The following is a 16,642-nucleotide window of genomic DNA, read 5'->3' as shown; positions in this document are numbered from 1 at the left end:
TGTTATTGAAAAATGTGGAAGAATTATAAAATGATTACTGGTATTTTATAGTCAAGATAATCAGACTGCTATTCTTAACAATGCCAAAGATTTCAAGAGATAATCTGTTGTTTAAAATATTAAAGAATTGAAAATAAAACTAATATCTTATAAACACAACCATTATGTACATGTAAAGAGCAGATATTTTTGGATTTCCAGAAAGAATTCCAAACTATGCTCCAGCTCTCACAATGTTGAGTTATTTAAATGAACATCTACAGCTGAGAAAGGAAGCAGCAGATGCACTCCACAGGTAAACTCTGCCTTTAACTGAAATGCTGTCCTTATATGTTAGTGGCCTTTTTTTATTTAGTCTCACTCTCATGAAGAAGGTACTAATTAAATGTTTTCATTTTTTCCTAATCTTTTATTATCTATTATTATTACATCTATGAAGGTGAAAATATACAGTTCAAATTTTCAGCTATATTTTGGTTTCTGTTCCTTAATCTGAGGGAGGGAGGGATGTGAGAGGGAGGGAGGGAGGGAGGAAGAGAGAGAGAGAGAGAGAGAGAGAGAGAGAGGAAAAGGGAAAACCAAACTAAAAAACCCTCAGATTCTATTTTAGAAAAATTCATCCCTTTAGACTTTGTCTAACTTTATTAAATACATATTTATTCAGAGAAGAAATCAGAACATTCTGTATCTGTTTGAGCCACTTTAATCTTCTCTGTATGTACCCATCAGTAAGTGTTTGTTGAACTGCTGTGAATCCAGCAGTGTCCTGGGCTCTGGCAGCTTAGCAGTGAGCTAAAACAGACACAGGCCCCTTTTCATGGAGCTCCTGTTCAGGTCGGGGAGACCCATGTAGGTCATCTGTGATGGTAGTAATTGCTAAGAAAGAAAATCAAAGTAGAAGACCAGAAATTACAGAGGCAGGCAGTGAATTTGAGATAGGTTTTAAGAAGGGTGGGTTTAATAAGGAGGCAAATGAGGCCTGGCCTTAATGAAGTGAAGCCACAAGCCATTTGGATGTCAGAGCGCTCCAGGCAGAAGGAAGAGCAAGAGCAAGTGCTCTGAGTCAGGGGTGCACTTAGCATGTGGAAGAAACAAGGACATGTGCTCAAGTGCAATGACTAGACAGGAGAACAGTAGGAAAGGAAATAAACTTGAAGTTTTATTCTCTGCAAATTATTTGATTCGTGAATAAGAAAATAACTGTTGATCTTGTGAGGACCAGATGAAAAGTGAAAAGACCTGGTTGCATTCTTGCCCTCTATTTAAATAAATAGATTTTTAGAAGAGGCCTTGTTAGATTAAAAAAAAAAAATTGAGGTTTCCTAAATACTTTGCCATTTTTTTTATAGATCTCTCTGTAGTTCAAAGGAGTAATCACTAGATGGTACTGGAGGTTATATAATGAAGTTATTTTTCCAGGTGTAAGTGGAGAGGATTATGAAAAACCACAATTATATTTCTTTCACTGTCACAATAAACTTACCAGTAAGCAAACTGTATAAATATGATAGAATACAACAGTGAACAGGATTTTTAAACAGAAAGCTAGAAATCTTTAGAGTGCTCACTACTTTTTTGGGGTACATATTATAATCACACATTATGAATCTGGTACTGGTTATACCTTCAGCCTAAAATGGCAACTCCACAGTCACTTGGGTATGTACCACTCTTTCTTACCTGTTTACCACTGTGGTTTTTGCCTTAAACAGGTTTTTGAGGCTTGAAACTACAAATTAGGTATTAAATCTAACCAGAAGTATAGTTTTTAATATAGTACTGTCTCTGCAATACTCTCTCTTAGACTTCTCTGGCTATTTTTTGTTTTTCATGTAACATCGGGGAGTAGAAGCTTTTCTTGGATGTTTCTTCCTGGCTAATCCTCTTTAAACAGAAAATAAAATAAAATGAAATATTACTAAGTATTTCATTCCTTTTAGTTGTTAAACATTTCCCTGGTTGCCCAAAGGGGACTGAGCAGGAGAAGGTAAAAATCTGGGCTGTCAGCATGTTGGTGAATTAATTCTAAGCCTCTGAGGATTCCTTGTAACGCCTTCCTTTCTCTGAACTCAGTATTGCTCACATACATTTCTGTATGTAACTGGTAAAGGCACATGAAAGCAATCAATTTCCTGACTTCCTAACTCAAACTACTATTACATAAATATTTTAGAGTGCTTTCTATGTAGTTCAAATATGTCAAAACTTAAAACATCAACATAGTTGTTTTTCTATTCTTAGATTAAAATTTTTGGACTATTTAAAACTCACATATGATAAATGATTTCACTTATAAGATTAACTTTGTTAAAGTAATTTTCCTGACAATCTAAAATCTAAGTATTAAGTATTCTTTTGTGGTACCAGTTTAATAAAGTGTGAATAGGTGTTATAACTTAGCATTTAAGAATTAGTAGAATTAAACAAAAGCAAAAATCTGTAGATTCAGTTAATGAAGAAGGGTAAAAAAATGCTATTGCATATAGATAACTTAAAGTGCCTTTTTTTTTAGGGCAATTTTGTTGTTACAGAATGCAGAAGATCAAGTTAATTATCATGATGCAATTAGAAATTATGGCAGATTGTTATGGTAAGCATGTTTTCCCCCCATTAATTCTGTGACCTACATGATATTTCTGGTGAAAGCTATAGAACTAGTGAGGTGATGACAAGTTTCTAGAGTAGTGGGCTGCTGACATTCTGCCAGGATACATAATTCCCATAAAGGCAGGCTGTTAACAGTTTCCTGTACTTCGGACAATACCTAAGTCCAGTGTGCTTTATGAGGGGCAGGATTAAAACTGATGGCTGTGGACTACATAAGAGAACATTTGGAAGAGAGGCAGTTGCTGTCTCTAAAGTAGAAGCCTAATTAATTGGAAGAATTGGGTTTATCTGATTTTCTGTAAATTTTTAAACTGGGGATGGACATTAGGAATTCAGAAACATTCTGAATTCTTTTGAAATAATACATAAAAATGTCTGTGTGTGCATTTGGTGAGTTGGGAGAGAGCCACATAGCTTCCTTCAGATTCTCAAAGACTTCTTACTTTAAAAAATATATTTTTAAAAGATTAAAAATGATTCCAGTTGTTTTAGAGGATAGAACTAGGACCAGAGAATAGGTGTTATGGGGGTAAGGTTTTAGATGAAGCTAAGGAAGCATTCCTCAAGTTAAGAGCCGCCCCCAAATTGAATGTATTTATTCATAAACAGTCTAAAGTAGCTCTTCCCTTTATCAAAATATTTATCAAATTTGATTTTATTGATTTTAAAATTCTTTCACCTTTGTAAAATGAATTTTAGAAGCAAAGATTGCTTGTATTTTTAGTTCCCACCCACTCCCAAGATTAAAAAAATTTTATGAAAAGATTTCCAATAACACATTAAAAATAAAAATGGCTTCTACTTATAGTGATGGATACTAAGAATATCAAATATACAATGTTTCTATTCCAGGTGATGGCAGTTTCTCTTCATTTTTAAATAAGCAAAACAAGTTATTTTTCTGTTATTAAGAAGTATTACATTTAGTATCAGATATAACAGATTTTTACTTTTATATCAATAAGTACGGAAAAGAGCATGTATAGTTTTATCTGTGGAATTTTAATGTTTCTATGTGCCCTCCAAACAAAGGCTAGCTTTGATTCTGACTAAGGAATTTTTTGACTTCTTTGGCTTGTCCAAGGTGCTAGAACCATACTTATGGGAGTAATATTTAATGTGTTAAGCTTAAAAATGTAGATTTCTGTATAAAAGAACTTGGAATTATTTTTATAATTTTCGATTTTAATTCAAGTTTGTTTTTAAAAAACACTTTGCATTTTAGCAAAACTAGTCATTTTCACATATTATTTAAAAGAAGCCACGTGTGAAGTTAAATCCCCTTAGTATATCCTATGTGAAATAAGTGATTCGCCTTTTATTTTAAGTTCTTTCTACAGTTTTAACTCTGATAGATGAAGTAAAGTTATTAGAAGAAATGTGGTATAATAATGTCTCTATATTTTGATGATGTAAGCCAAAATTATTTTTTATATTAAAAATAAATTTTGTTTTGCTTCTTAGTTCCATTGGTGAATATGATAAAGCTATCCAGGCATTTAAGTCAACACCCCTTGAAGAGTTAGAAGACATCATAGGGTTTGCACTGGCTTTATTTATGAAGGGTCTCTATAAAGAGAGCAGCAAAGGTGAGTATGTTGCTTAAAGGTGAAGATCACATCTTACTTTTCCAGGGTTCAGAGGAATTTGATCACAATGACCTTACATAAAGAAAGATGTAATATTGAGATGGGGTACGGGTTGCAATGTTTATGAACATCTGACTAGGAGTCAGGAACAATACTAGGAACTTTTTATCTGTTTGTCAGTTAGTAGATTACTATGATGAATAGTCCTTATAGCAGTGTTATTAGCTGTGTTTTATTTTCATTGTTTAGACAAGGAAACTGAGCCCCAAGATCACTTATGGTTGACATGAGTTAGCATTTGAAAGCAGGTCTTTACTACTTTTCTGATCAATGAAGATCTCAACCATTGTTAATAATAGTATATTTTGGTTTCTGCAAAAGTGATAATTGAGTGCATTTTCACATATATGGGCCCAAACTCTGTGTGTGCAGCTCATTGTAAGGATCTGTTTGATGGAGTTGCTGGTCTGCACATGGAATTTGGTGCTATCTCTGGTGCTGCCGGCCTCCACTTGTTTTGAAGATGGTGACTAAGAACTCTCTCAAGATTCTGAAGATAGATATTAGGGAACATCATATAATCCCAATGTTAGCCCCAGAATCACCTTGGAACAGCTAAACCAGTTAGATTATTACACATTTTTATTTCATCTAATTGAAAATAAGGGAACAATAAGATATAGTTTTAGTTAGATCTTTTGAAAAATAGAATTAGGAAAGGAAAAATCTGATAGATTGTCAATCAGGATTTCTTTTATATTGTTTTTGTTTGTTTTCAACCCTATATAACAGCCTATGAGAGAGCCTTGTCTATTGTTGAATCAGAGCAAGACAAAGCCCATATCTTGACAGCTCTGGCAATAACGGAGTATAAACAAGGAAAAATGGATGTAGCCAAGACATTGCTGTTTAAATGGTATGTGTGGTTGATGTAAACAGTTAACATGACTAAATACTTAAATAATGGTTTCAAATTTGGAGCCATGTAAACTGAAGTTCGCAATGCTTTAGGAACTGTTTGGTGAACAAAAGAGATTAGATCCACCTGGTTCTGAACTGATGGTCACAGGTGGAACTAGAAATTGTGGCTTAATTCTTAGTCCTGGATCCATCCAGCCCTTCAAAATCATCCTGTGCACTGTGTTTTATTCATTCATTCATTTATTTAATATATTTTATTGATTTTTTACAGAGAAGAAGGGAGAGGGATAGAGAGTTAGAAACATCGATGAGAGAGAAACATTGATGAGCTGCCTCCTGCACACTCCCTACTGGGTATGTGCCCACAACCAAGGTACATGCCCTTGACCGGAATTGAACCTGGGACCCTTGAGTCCGCAGGCCTATGCTCCATCCACTGAGCCAAACTGGTTAGGGCTACTTATTTATTTTTTAAAAGAGTAATTTATCACCTGATATAGTAGGATCTTAAAATTTTAATGAAGGCAGTTGTAACTACCTTGTTTTTGGCCTTTTGCATCCCCAAAGAGATTTTTTTCCTTTTTCAAGTTAACATGATAAAGTTAATTTAAAGTTGAGTCTTTTCTTAAAAAATGCTACCAATATAACTTGTATCTATTTCTATATTTTGAGCATAAGTTAAAAATAACAGCCGATGATATATGTGGTTATTCATAGAGTATTTTTTGACTTCTGGATTTTTTTTTTTTTAGAAAGTTAATCTTAATTTTTTCAAAAGCAATAGATGATTAAGATAATGCTATTGGACAGTGGTTATCAACTAAGTGCTTTATTGGCATTTTCAGTGGTACAAATACTCATAGTACAGAATGGTTTCCCCATTGCAGGAAGAGTGCATCTCCTTCCCCCACCCCTTATATGCTAATGACGCTCCTCAATCATTGTAAAAACACAGAATTACCTCTATGCGTTATTTTGTAATGTTTTGAATATTTCTATTACATTTTAATAAACTGTTTAAAAAGTTTTTAGATGTTCTCCTTTTTTTATGGTACAGCATTTGTAATCATTATTAGAAATATTAAGTTTTTTCTGAAATTTAGATATAATGACCAAAAAGTAAATTTGGCTATTGCTGCTCTGTGAAAGGCCAGATAGTCAGGGAAATTGCTGTTACAAGAAGCCAAGCAGTTTGTTCTTATATCTATCTCAAAGCTGGGCTTAGTTTGGTGAATCGTTAAGTAAATTGCTTTTCCTACTAGATGTTAAATATGTTGTAATAGATAGGTACAGACTACTGTATTTATAACTAATCAGCAATTAAAAAATATATTTACAGCTCTGTCCTAAAGGAGCCAACCGTAGAGAGTCTTCAAGCCCTGTGTGCCTTGGGATTGGCAATGCAGGATGCTACCCTGTCAAAAGCAGCACTTAATGAGTTACTGAAGCACGTCAAACAGAAAGACAGTGATTATCAGAGGTGCCTTCTTACTTCAGCGATTTACGCGCTGCAAGGCCGCAGTGTGGCAGTGCAGAGACAAGCATCTAAAGCTGTTCACAGGTAAATTCTGTGCTTGTAAACTCAGGGTTGAATTATACTTGATGAGGTGGTCTCTGACATTTGGATCTTATTAAGAATATAAAATGAGGTGGTGCACATATACATTTGGAAACCAAAATGTGTTTTTTATGAAATTGCCCATAAATTCATATTATTTCATCTATGGCGTTTTTTTTTAAAGTCAGTTAATAGAGAGAACAGAAATTTTGCCCTTCTCAACTTTTAGTATGAAAGCCCTTACTAATTCTCAAGTTTGTGATGTTGTCAGGTTGTAATAAGATACTGTCCATTTTGATGGCATTAAGAATATTTTGGCCACATAAGCATTCATTAACGTATTCAAAGTTTGGAATATAGAAACCTGTTCTCACTAGCAGCAGTGGTATTTATCTTCAGCAGTAAAGTGTTATATCATGAGTTTGTTTTTTTTCCATAGCTCTCATCTCTTTATGTTTTCTTTGGACACATATATTACATTTCCTTAAGCTTTCTTAATTAGATCTTATGGCTTTATAATCATTACATTGCTGTTTTATTTTCTTATTTTCATAAGGATTGTTGTATGAAAGAGATATAAAATATGTTTTCTAAAAATTAAGACACTTTCAACCACACATGGACAGTTATATGAAACTAGAGGCCCAGTGCACGAAATTTGTGCACCAGATGGGGGAAGGTCCCTCAGCCTGGCCTTGTACCCTCTCACAATCTGAGACCCCTCCGGGGATGTCCAACTGCCGGTTTAGGCCCAATCCTACAGGAATCCCTGCAGGATCGGGCATAAACTGGCAGTCAGACATCCCTCTCACAATCCGGGACCACTGGCTCTTAATTGCTTGCCTGCTTGCCTGCCTGATTGCCCCTAATCATCTCTGCCTGTCTGCCTCATCCCCCCTAACTGCTCTCCTGCCTGCCTGATTGCCCCAGCTGCTCGCCTAGCCCCTAACTGCCTCTGCCTCTGCCTCTGCCACTGCCACTGCAGCTTCGTCTGGAAGGTCATCTGGAAGGATGTCCAGAATGACATCTGGAAGGTCTTTTCCATTCTAATTAGCATATTACACTTTTATTATTATAGATTGTTTTAGCTGTCTAAAGATTTTAAGCTTAGGTACTAGATAAAATGCTGGTTGCTTGGACTTTTTTGTGGTTAAAGTAACTCCCATCTTTAAGCCCTCTGCTTTTGATGATCTCTGTAGTAACCCAGCTGATCCTGCTCTTTGGTCTCTGTTGTCCCGAGTGGTTGCTCAGTATGCACAACGAAATGCAAAGGTGAGTAACGTTCAAAATCCTGGCAAAAAGATTAACTAGCCTGTGATGTGGTAAATAATATAATTTTAAAGTATTAGCATTATAATTCTGCAAAATAATTAACTAATGCAGCAAGGGAGTTCTGTTATTTAACCATAATTTCCAATAGTTATTCAAGAAGAGTACATTGAGTTTCTTCCATATATTCTTGTACTGCTTTGGGTGTTATGGACGATGCAGAGAATTAGATGGACTCTTGAACACATACAGATTATGTTAATGACTATGTGATAAGATTATGCTTATAATGTTGTCACTTAATAAGCATTAGCTATTGTGTTTTGAATCTCAAAGATAAATTTATTTGAAAGCTCCTTAAATATAAGAATACAAGAACTAGAACACTGCCAGTGTTTAAAAATGTAAATCTAAACAGGATTATCAATGTTCTATACAGGCTATTACATACTGTACTTTAATTCATAAAAGCCAGATATATTCCAGGAGCCAATGAAATATTTTGTTAACTTCTTGAGCTTTCATTGTTTATTTAACTAGTTGGTAAACATAATGATAGTAGCTAATAAGTTCTGAACACTTACTACATCTAAAAATTCCAATATCTGAAGTCTGTGTGGGCCTGTTCGTTTGTTGTTCCTACTGGCTTTCTCACACAGTGGCTTTGTTTACTTGATTGTGTATACTTGAAAATAATTAGCAGCCTAGGATTAAGGTACCTTTCTATAGATAGAAATTACACTTATTTCTGCCAGGTGCTTGAGAGCTCCACCAATCTGGAACCACCTTAAACAAAGTTGAGAACTTGAGGTTTCTGGACCAACTAGACTACTCTGTGCCTGGATTTCAAGGTCATTTGAAACCTGGTTTACTTCTGATTCAGCTTTACCTGAGGGATCTCAGCTTATTTTTATATAGGTTTCCTAATACTCCCCCTTTTTATGTGAATACTGGGCTTTGATTTCTGTCCCACTAGCCCACGAGTCCTTCAAAATGAAAATTCACATTTGTTAGGATCTGCAAATGGCAGAAGACCATCATTATTAGACACTGAAAGGAATTAGTTACTGTGTTCCAGCTACTGTGCTAGTCATTTGTGTGTGTTTTGTTGTTGAATCAGAACAACCATATGAAGGTAGGTCCAATGAATGTCCATTGTATAAAGGAGGACACTTGAAAATAGAGATTAAATAACTTGTGCAAAATCACAGTTAGTGGCTATGGTAATGTGTAATCCCAGATATAACTCCTGAATCCTCCTCCTCTGCTGTGTTGTCGTTCTTGTTTTTAATCCATTTTCTATTTGTTTTATATTAACATTTTAAAAAGTTTAGTTTTAGCATTCTTTATGTGTTAAAATACTGTTTTAAAACATTTCTGATACACTTACACACTTCTGATATTAAGTGACGATTATAGTATACTTCTGACTTAAAATGAAACCATCCTTATTTTTTTCAAGGTAAAATATGTAACTGAATTTTAAAAAATGAAGGATTTCAAGTCAACTTTATGAAAACTGTTATGCATATGTATGTTTGTTTTTAATATATTTTTATTGATTTCAGAGAGGAATGGGGAGGGACAGAGAGAGAGAAACATTAATGATGAAAGAGAATCATTGATTAGCTGCCTCCTGCAACACCCCACACTGAGGATGGAGCCTGCAACTTGGGCATGTGCCCTGATCTGGAGTCAAATCATGGTTCATAGGTCAACTCTCAACCACTGAGCCATGCTGACCTGGCTGCATATGTTTTTTCATTTTAGTATTGAGTTGATTATTGAAGCAATGATGAGCTTCATTAACTTTATTCCTCTGAACTTTATTCATTTTACTAGGGAATATAGAAGTTTTTAAAATACTATATTTTTGTGAAGAAACCAATGTTAGTTTATCTTATAATAGGTTTTATGGTCTCTCACCCCCATTCTTTTTTTCTCTTTCAGTCTTCCTTTTACAGTCTTTTATATATTGTTAGAAAATGTGTATATTCATTTAGTACTATGTAAAATCATATAACTTTTAGATCTTTACTGAGCAGAGTTGAAATGATTATAGTAAAAAAAGAATTTTTTAAATAAAAATATTAAACTGGTCTTTTAAAACAATAATAAGTTGATACTTAAGGAGTTTAAGAGTTGTGAGTGTGATAAAACCGAACCTTTCACATACTTTAATGGAGATTTTTATCAGTTTTAAGTTTTATTTAAAAATTAATTCTTTTTTATTATAGGGAGGTGCTGTAGCAGGAAATGTGGCTCATATTCTGGACTCAAATCATGGAAAGGTTAGTTTGTCCTAGTAAAGGAAATGTTGTACTTGTTAAATATATTTTATGAAAGAATAATTCTTCCTAGGCTTAGGGGTCACATCATATTCAATAAAGTCATACTTTTAGTCACTTTGAATGCAGGTAGCTTTGAAGAGAATTGGTTAACACCTTTCTTTTCTCTTGTGTAGAAGGCATTACTGTACACTGCAGTAAATCAGTTGGCTATGGGAAGCAGTTCAGCAGAAGATGAAAAAAATATTGCATTAAAGACCATTCAGAAGGCAACTCTCCTTTCTCCAGGTGAATATAATACAACCCACTTCATTAATTAGGATTCTGTTCATCTTTCATTTGTGATTTATAGGAGCAAAGTTTGTATTTTTATGAAATAAGACAAGGAAATTTTAAGAAAATATTTGAAGATTTTGCATATAAATATTTGATTATCTACTTTTGGCTAGTGGTAATTAAGAGGTAATCAATTATTGAAGCAGGCTCAAGAGAATGTTTGCTTGAAGGTAGTTTATTATCTGTTATTGAAAATCTGAATTACATATTTTCAAGAAGTAGTTTTTATTTCCTATCAGGCTTTAATAAGGTTTACCTATAGCTAATAAATTACTTAATAAACATATTTATTTATTTTTATGTGTAGTTACCTCCTTGAAGATTGGAAATATGTCTTTTGTGGTTTGAAATGCCAAAGTGCTAGCCTCACCCACACTAGCTCTTAGTCCTAACCAGCTGTGTCATGTATACCCCATCTATCACAAAAGGTACTAAGGAACTGCATGTGGACTGCATCAGCATTCTTCCACTGCTGCTAGAGGACTAGAATGTGCAGCAGTGTAGGGTTATGAGACATATTTTTATATATTATTTTTAATATAAAATACAGCATTAAACAATTTATTTCCTTAGAGCACTTCAAACAGTTATTAGATCAGAATGCTATTGCTTCTGGCTAGGTACTGATGGGAAACAAGTATACAAAGAACAGGTTCCATGTTATCTTCACAGTACATTGTAAAGATTCTAACTAAACTGCAAATATTAAATATTTCAGAGAATTTTTATAAAATAACCAGACCAATATCTTATTGTTTATTATGTCTTTTGTTTTTGAAATAATCAGAATGAAAAGAGACCCTAAACATTTGAGTTTATTTATATTACACATTGGGTATGTTTCTGATTTTTGGAAGTGTTATCAAGCAAGTGTTAGAATTACTCTCAATAATTCTTACTGTGGATCCGCAGTTACAGAAGATCTCTTAGCCTTTGATTGTGTTAAGTGGCATAAACTTTAGAAAGGAAGATTGCCCAAATAAGGTCCTCTCTAATGATGTTTTCTGATTTTCCTATATTATCTAGAGAAATATGTACCCAAGGAAGCAGAGTCATCATATAAGGTGCTTAAAATAGGGACTGAATAATAAAGATGAGTACCTGTTTGAGATATGTCCTTGGAGTCCAATGAAAGTGAATATAATTGTAATTATATACAGTAACGCTACACCTTCTTGTAGATCTTTAGGTGAAATAAATACAAGGGATTTTTTCAGAACTTTAAATATAATCTCAAGAATTTAGAATTAAATGGGAGGAAATCCAGCTTCTGCTAGATTACTGTGATATTAAGAGGTATTTTTTAGCAAATTATATTTAAAATTTTTTAGGTGTATATATATATTATATTTAAAGTATTTATATTATTACTTTGTTTCCAAGGGAATTTGAGTTGCCGATTATCTATGAAAGAGTTGATGAAAACAGCAATTCTTTTGAATTAAGATAGAAGAAATATCTAGCAACTAATGTCTATTTGCTCTACCAAAATCTAAATACTAGAAAGCCCTAAAGGAATCTCTTTTTCAGTATCTTAGTAAATCAATATTCAGAAATTGAGTCCACATCAGTTGGCAGTACTGTAAACCTGATAGCATGTTCAGTTGCCTTGTTTTATAGAAAAATGAGTCTGAAAGGAAAAGCTGCCACGTAGTTAAGTGTCAGTGTTAGACCTAAACCCAAAGCTAATACTAAGCCACATTATAAATTCTAGGGAATGGTCCCCATTTCCTTATCCTGGAATTTGAATATGTCTTATGTTATTTAAAATAAGGTAGTTGCCAAAACCGGTTTGGCTCAGTGGATAGAGCGTCGGCCTGCGGACTCAAGGGTCCCGGGTTCAATTCCGGTCAAGGGCATGTACCTGGGTTGCGGGCACATCCCCAGTGGGAGATGTGCAGGAGGCGGCTGATCGATGTTTCTCTCTCATCGATGTTTCTAACTCTCTATCTCTCTCCCTTCCTCTCTGTAAAAAATCAATAAAATATATTAAAATAAAATAAAATAAAATAAAATAAAATAAAATAAGGTAGTTATCTGGGACAGAAATTATTTTGTAATATGGAGATACATAATTTTTTTGCAAAAGTTTTTCATCTGTATTAGATTTCTTATGTTTCTTGTACCATTAGCAGTAACACTAATAATCTATAAATGAAATAGATATAGATTTCAGACATTTGATAGGAAACATGCTAAATGGGGCAGTTAGATATGAAAAAATATAAAATTGAAGCTAAAAATGTATGCTTAAATGACTGTATTGTTACCTAGCACCCCCTTGTGGAAAATTTAAATTATTTATTTGCTTTTCAAGAGTAGCAAGACTAAAATATTAACCACTGAATTGAACTGCAAAATGTTCTTTATAAAATAAAAAATTAAACAAATTTTAAAAACCTAAGTTCCTAGCTTTTTTTTTCACTTTTGTTATAAAGAGGAGTTTATGCTCATAATCTCTTTCTAGGTATTATTACCTCCTTAACCTGCTTCTATCAGTCTTTCCCCTAATGCCATGAAGCTTCTATCAAGGTGTGGAGGAAGAAAGGAAAGATCAAATGAATGAAAAGATATATAATACTATAATTGCTTCCCTTGGAATGTTAAAGTGACTTTCATGCTTGGCTGTTAGAACATAGGTAAAATATAGTTGTCTTGAGCTTTTATTTTGGCTCAAACTTTTCTTAAGAACTTAGAAATTGTTACCTTGCTTTACCTATGACTGAGCCTTTAAAACGGACTGATTGATGAAATTGCATGCTTGTATGGGACTTGTCCAATGAAAGTGACTATAATTGACCTTTCCACAGTAACATAGCAGTCTAGGCAACTGAACTATCCTTGGGAGAAAAGCTTAATAGGATATTTCTCATCCTCTGACATGTTTGATAACAATGGCAAATGTTGAAGGATGAATATAGTAATGCATCTTCTGAAAACAAGTATAATTTAATTTTAAGAAAATGGAATTTTTGTAGATAAAAATAATTTTTGTGTGTGTTTGTAAACTATCTTTTTTGGTATTTTTTTTAGTAACATGTTAATATTAACAAGGCCTCTAACTCTATTTCCTATGTTTAGGTGATCCTGCTATCTGGGCTGGGCTAATGGCAGCTTGTTATGCTGATGATAAACTGGCTCTAGTGAACAACACTCAGCCAAAAAGGATGGATTTGTATTTGGCACTGTTATCTGCTGTTTCTGCTTCAAGTAAGTTTAAAACAGCATTTTGTAATGATAAATTCAGGATAAAGTACTCAAAAGAATATCACCAATAGGTAGTGGGAACACTAAAGGCTGTTATGGTCTTATCTAACAAAGTTTAAAATAAGCCTTGAAAAGATTAAATCATTTTTAAGAAGCAGAATTGCTTACAGGACAAAACTTAAGAACATTATAGTAATACAAAAATATCTAGCATTCAACAAGGTAAAATTTGCAATGGATAGTATCCAGTTAAATTTAATAGGTATGCAAAGAAGCAGAAAAATACCACCCAGAGTAAGGGGGAAAATTCATCAGTAGAAACATATATACAAATGACACATGATAAAGATCTCTTTAGAATGTAATGGATTACTTAAAGCATGTATAGTAACAATACCACAAAGGGCAAGAGGGGAAAATAGAAGTATTTTGTTGTAAAATTTTTGTACTATCAGTAAAGTAGTGTAATATTATTTAAAGGTAAATTGTAATAGGTGAAAGATGAATACTGTAAACCTTAAAATAGACACTAAAAAACCAGAGTTATAGCTAATAAACCACCAACGCAGATAAGCTGGAATAATAAAAAATCATCCAAAAGAAGAGGAAAAGGGAACAAAGAATAGATGGAGCAAATATAAAGCTTAGCGCACGAAATCACGTGGCCCCGCCTACCCGCACTCGTCTCCTGGTGAGTCTGGTTGTGGTCGTTCTGCGTTATGGCGTGACGACCACAGGCCTTTTGTGATAGAGGTAATAACACATTAGAGTTAAACCCAGCCATATTACTAATCAAATTCAATATAAATGGCCTAAATTCCCCACTTAAAAGGCAGAGATTGTCAAATTGTATAAAAAAGCAGGAGCCAACTACTGCCAAAAAGAAACATATAGACAAAATATAAATCTGTATTTAATATAAAGGTAAAAAGAGCCTAAAAAGTAAAAGGATGGAAAAAGATACATGCACCATGCCAACACTAATCAAAAGAAAGTTGGAGTGGCCATGTTAATTTCGGACAAATTAGAATTCAGTGCAAAGAATATTTCAGTGATAACGAGGGTCATTTCACAACGGAATCAGTTCATCAAGAGGACGTAACAAGATAGGTCTACCTCCTTTCATTGCACTTTGGTTTATAGTACTTGCAGATACTGTGTTCTTTTCAAATGGAAGGTTCGAAGCAACCCTGTGTTGAGCAAGTCTTTCTGTACCATTTTTCCAACAGCATTTGCTCACTTCATGTCTCTTGTCACATTTTGGTAATTCTCACAACATTTCAAACTTTTTCATTATAACTCTATGTGTTGGTGATCTGTGATACTGTAATTGTTTTGTGGCACCGCCAACCACACCCATATAAGATGACAAACTTAATAAATGTTGTATGTGTTCTGACTGCTCCACCGGCCCTCCATTTCCCCATCTCTCTCCTTCTCCTTGGGCCTCCCTATTTCCTGAAATAAATATTGAAATTAGACTACTAATAACCCTACAATGGCCTCTAAGTGTTAAGTGAAAGGAAGAGTCAATCAATGTGACAAACTTTATTATTGTCTTATTTTAAGAAATTGTCACAGCCACCCTAATCTTTAACAACCACCATTCTGATCTGTCAGTGAGGCAAGACCTCTACCAGCAAAAAGATTACAACTCACTGAAGGCTCAGAAGCTGATTAGCAGTTTTAGAAAAAGGTATTTTTTAATTAATGTATGTACATTGTTTTTTTAGACATAATGCTATTGCACACTTAATAGATTACACTATAGTATATACATAACTTTTATATTCATTGGGAAACCAGAAAATTCATGTGACTCACTTAATTGTAGTAGTTTGTAAATGAACCCGCAATATCTCTGAGAATGCCTGTAGTAAACATTTAGGCACTGATTAACAGAACTTTAAAAGACATAAAATATGCATGGTATTTCATAGTAAGATAGTAAAAAAAATTTTTTTTTGAAAAAAAAAAATGCATGGAGCAGAAACTTACAAGTAGAACCAAAAGGAGAGATAGACAAATCCACAATTGTAGTTAAAAGTTTCAACACTGTCTTGATAATTGATAGAACAATTGGACAGAAAAATCAGTAAAGACATAATAAAGACTTGAACAAGACTGTCAACTAATTTTACTTAACTGGTGTTTGTAAAACACTTCTAACCACAGTAGAATGCATATTGTTGTGAATTGTACAAAGAATATTTATCCAAATATATCATATTATGGGCCAGGAAACAGATGTAAATAATTGAAAAGGATTCAGATCTTACAAAGTATATTATTTAATACAATGAAATTAAATTGGACATCAGTAACGAAACATATCTGAAAAATTACCAAATAGTAAGAAACTAACATACTTCTAAATAATCTAGGTCAAAGAATAAATCAGAAGGGAAATTAGAAAATGTTTTGAATTGAATGAAAATTTAAAAACAGCGTATCAAAATTCTACAATGCTACTAAAGCACTATTTTTAGGGAAATTTATAACATTACATGACTACATTGTAAAATAAGAAAGGCTTCTAATCAGTGACCTCACATTTACCTTAAGAAACTAGAAAAAGGAAGAGAAAATTAATCCCAAAGTAAGCAGACAAAAAGAAATAATGAAGAGCAGAAATCAATGAAATAAAAACAGAAAATCAACAGAAGCAAAAATTAGGTCTTTGAGAAGATCAATATAATTGATAAACCTCTAGGCAGACATCAGGAAAAAAAAAAAGATACTACCAATGTCAGGAATGAAAGGGTACATTACTATAGCCATTAAAAGGCTTATGAACAACTTTATGCCATTAAATGTGGCAACTTAGATGAAATAGACAAATTCCCTAAAAGACACAAAGCTTACTA

General features: G+C 33.5%; 1 protein-coding gene across 2 annotated transcripts in view; it reads left to right on the top strand.

The window, feature by feature from the left end:
* Nucleotides 1-16,642, top strand: part of SKIC3 (SKI3 subunit of superkiller complex) — a 75,441-nt gene that overhangs the window by 41,851 nt on the left and 16,948 nt on the right. For both annotated transcript variants that reach the window (XM_070412349.1, XM_070412348.1), the window contains exons 29-37: nucleotides 202-295; nucleotides 2,513-2,590; nucleotides 4,072-4,196; nucleotides 4,989-5,112; nucleotides 6,457-6,678; nucleotides 7,875-7,947; nucleotides 10,182-10,235; nucleotides 10,409-10,520; nucleotides 13,650-13,778. In XM_070412349.1, the coding sequence (XP_070268450.1) occupies nucleotides 202-295; nucleotides 2,513-2,590; nucleotides 4,072-4,196; nucleotides 4,989-5,112; nucleotides 6,457-6,678; nucleotides 7,875-7,947; nucleotides 10,182-10,235; nucleotides 10,409-10,520; nucleotides 13,650-13,778 (1,011 nt within the window). The remainder of the gene's footprint in view (nucleotides 1-201; nucleotides 296-2,512; nucleotides 2,591-4,071; nucleotides 4,197-4,988; nucleotides 5,113-6,456; nucleotides 6,679-7,874; nucleotides 7,948-10,181; nucleotides 10,236-10,408; nucleotides 10,521-13,649; nucleotides 13,779-16,642) is intronic.

Source organism: Myotis yumanensis, unplaced genomic scaffold, assembly GCF_028538775.1.
Source record: "Myotis yumanensis isolate MYYU_CA2020_CCGP unplaced genomic scaffold, mMyoYum1.0.hap1 SCAF_4, whole genome shotgun sequence".
In the NCBI taxonomy this organism is placed as follows: Eukaryota; Metazoa; Chordata; class Mammalia; order Chiroptera; family Vespertilionidae; genus Myotis; species Myotis yumanensis.
The sequence above is the reverse complement of the archived record's forward strand: the minus strand, read 5'-3'. Positions and strand labels throughout refer to the sequence as shown.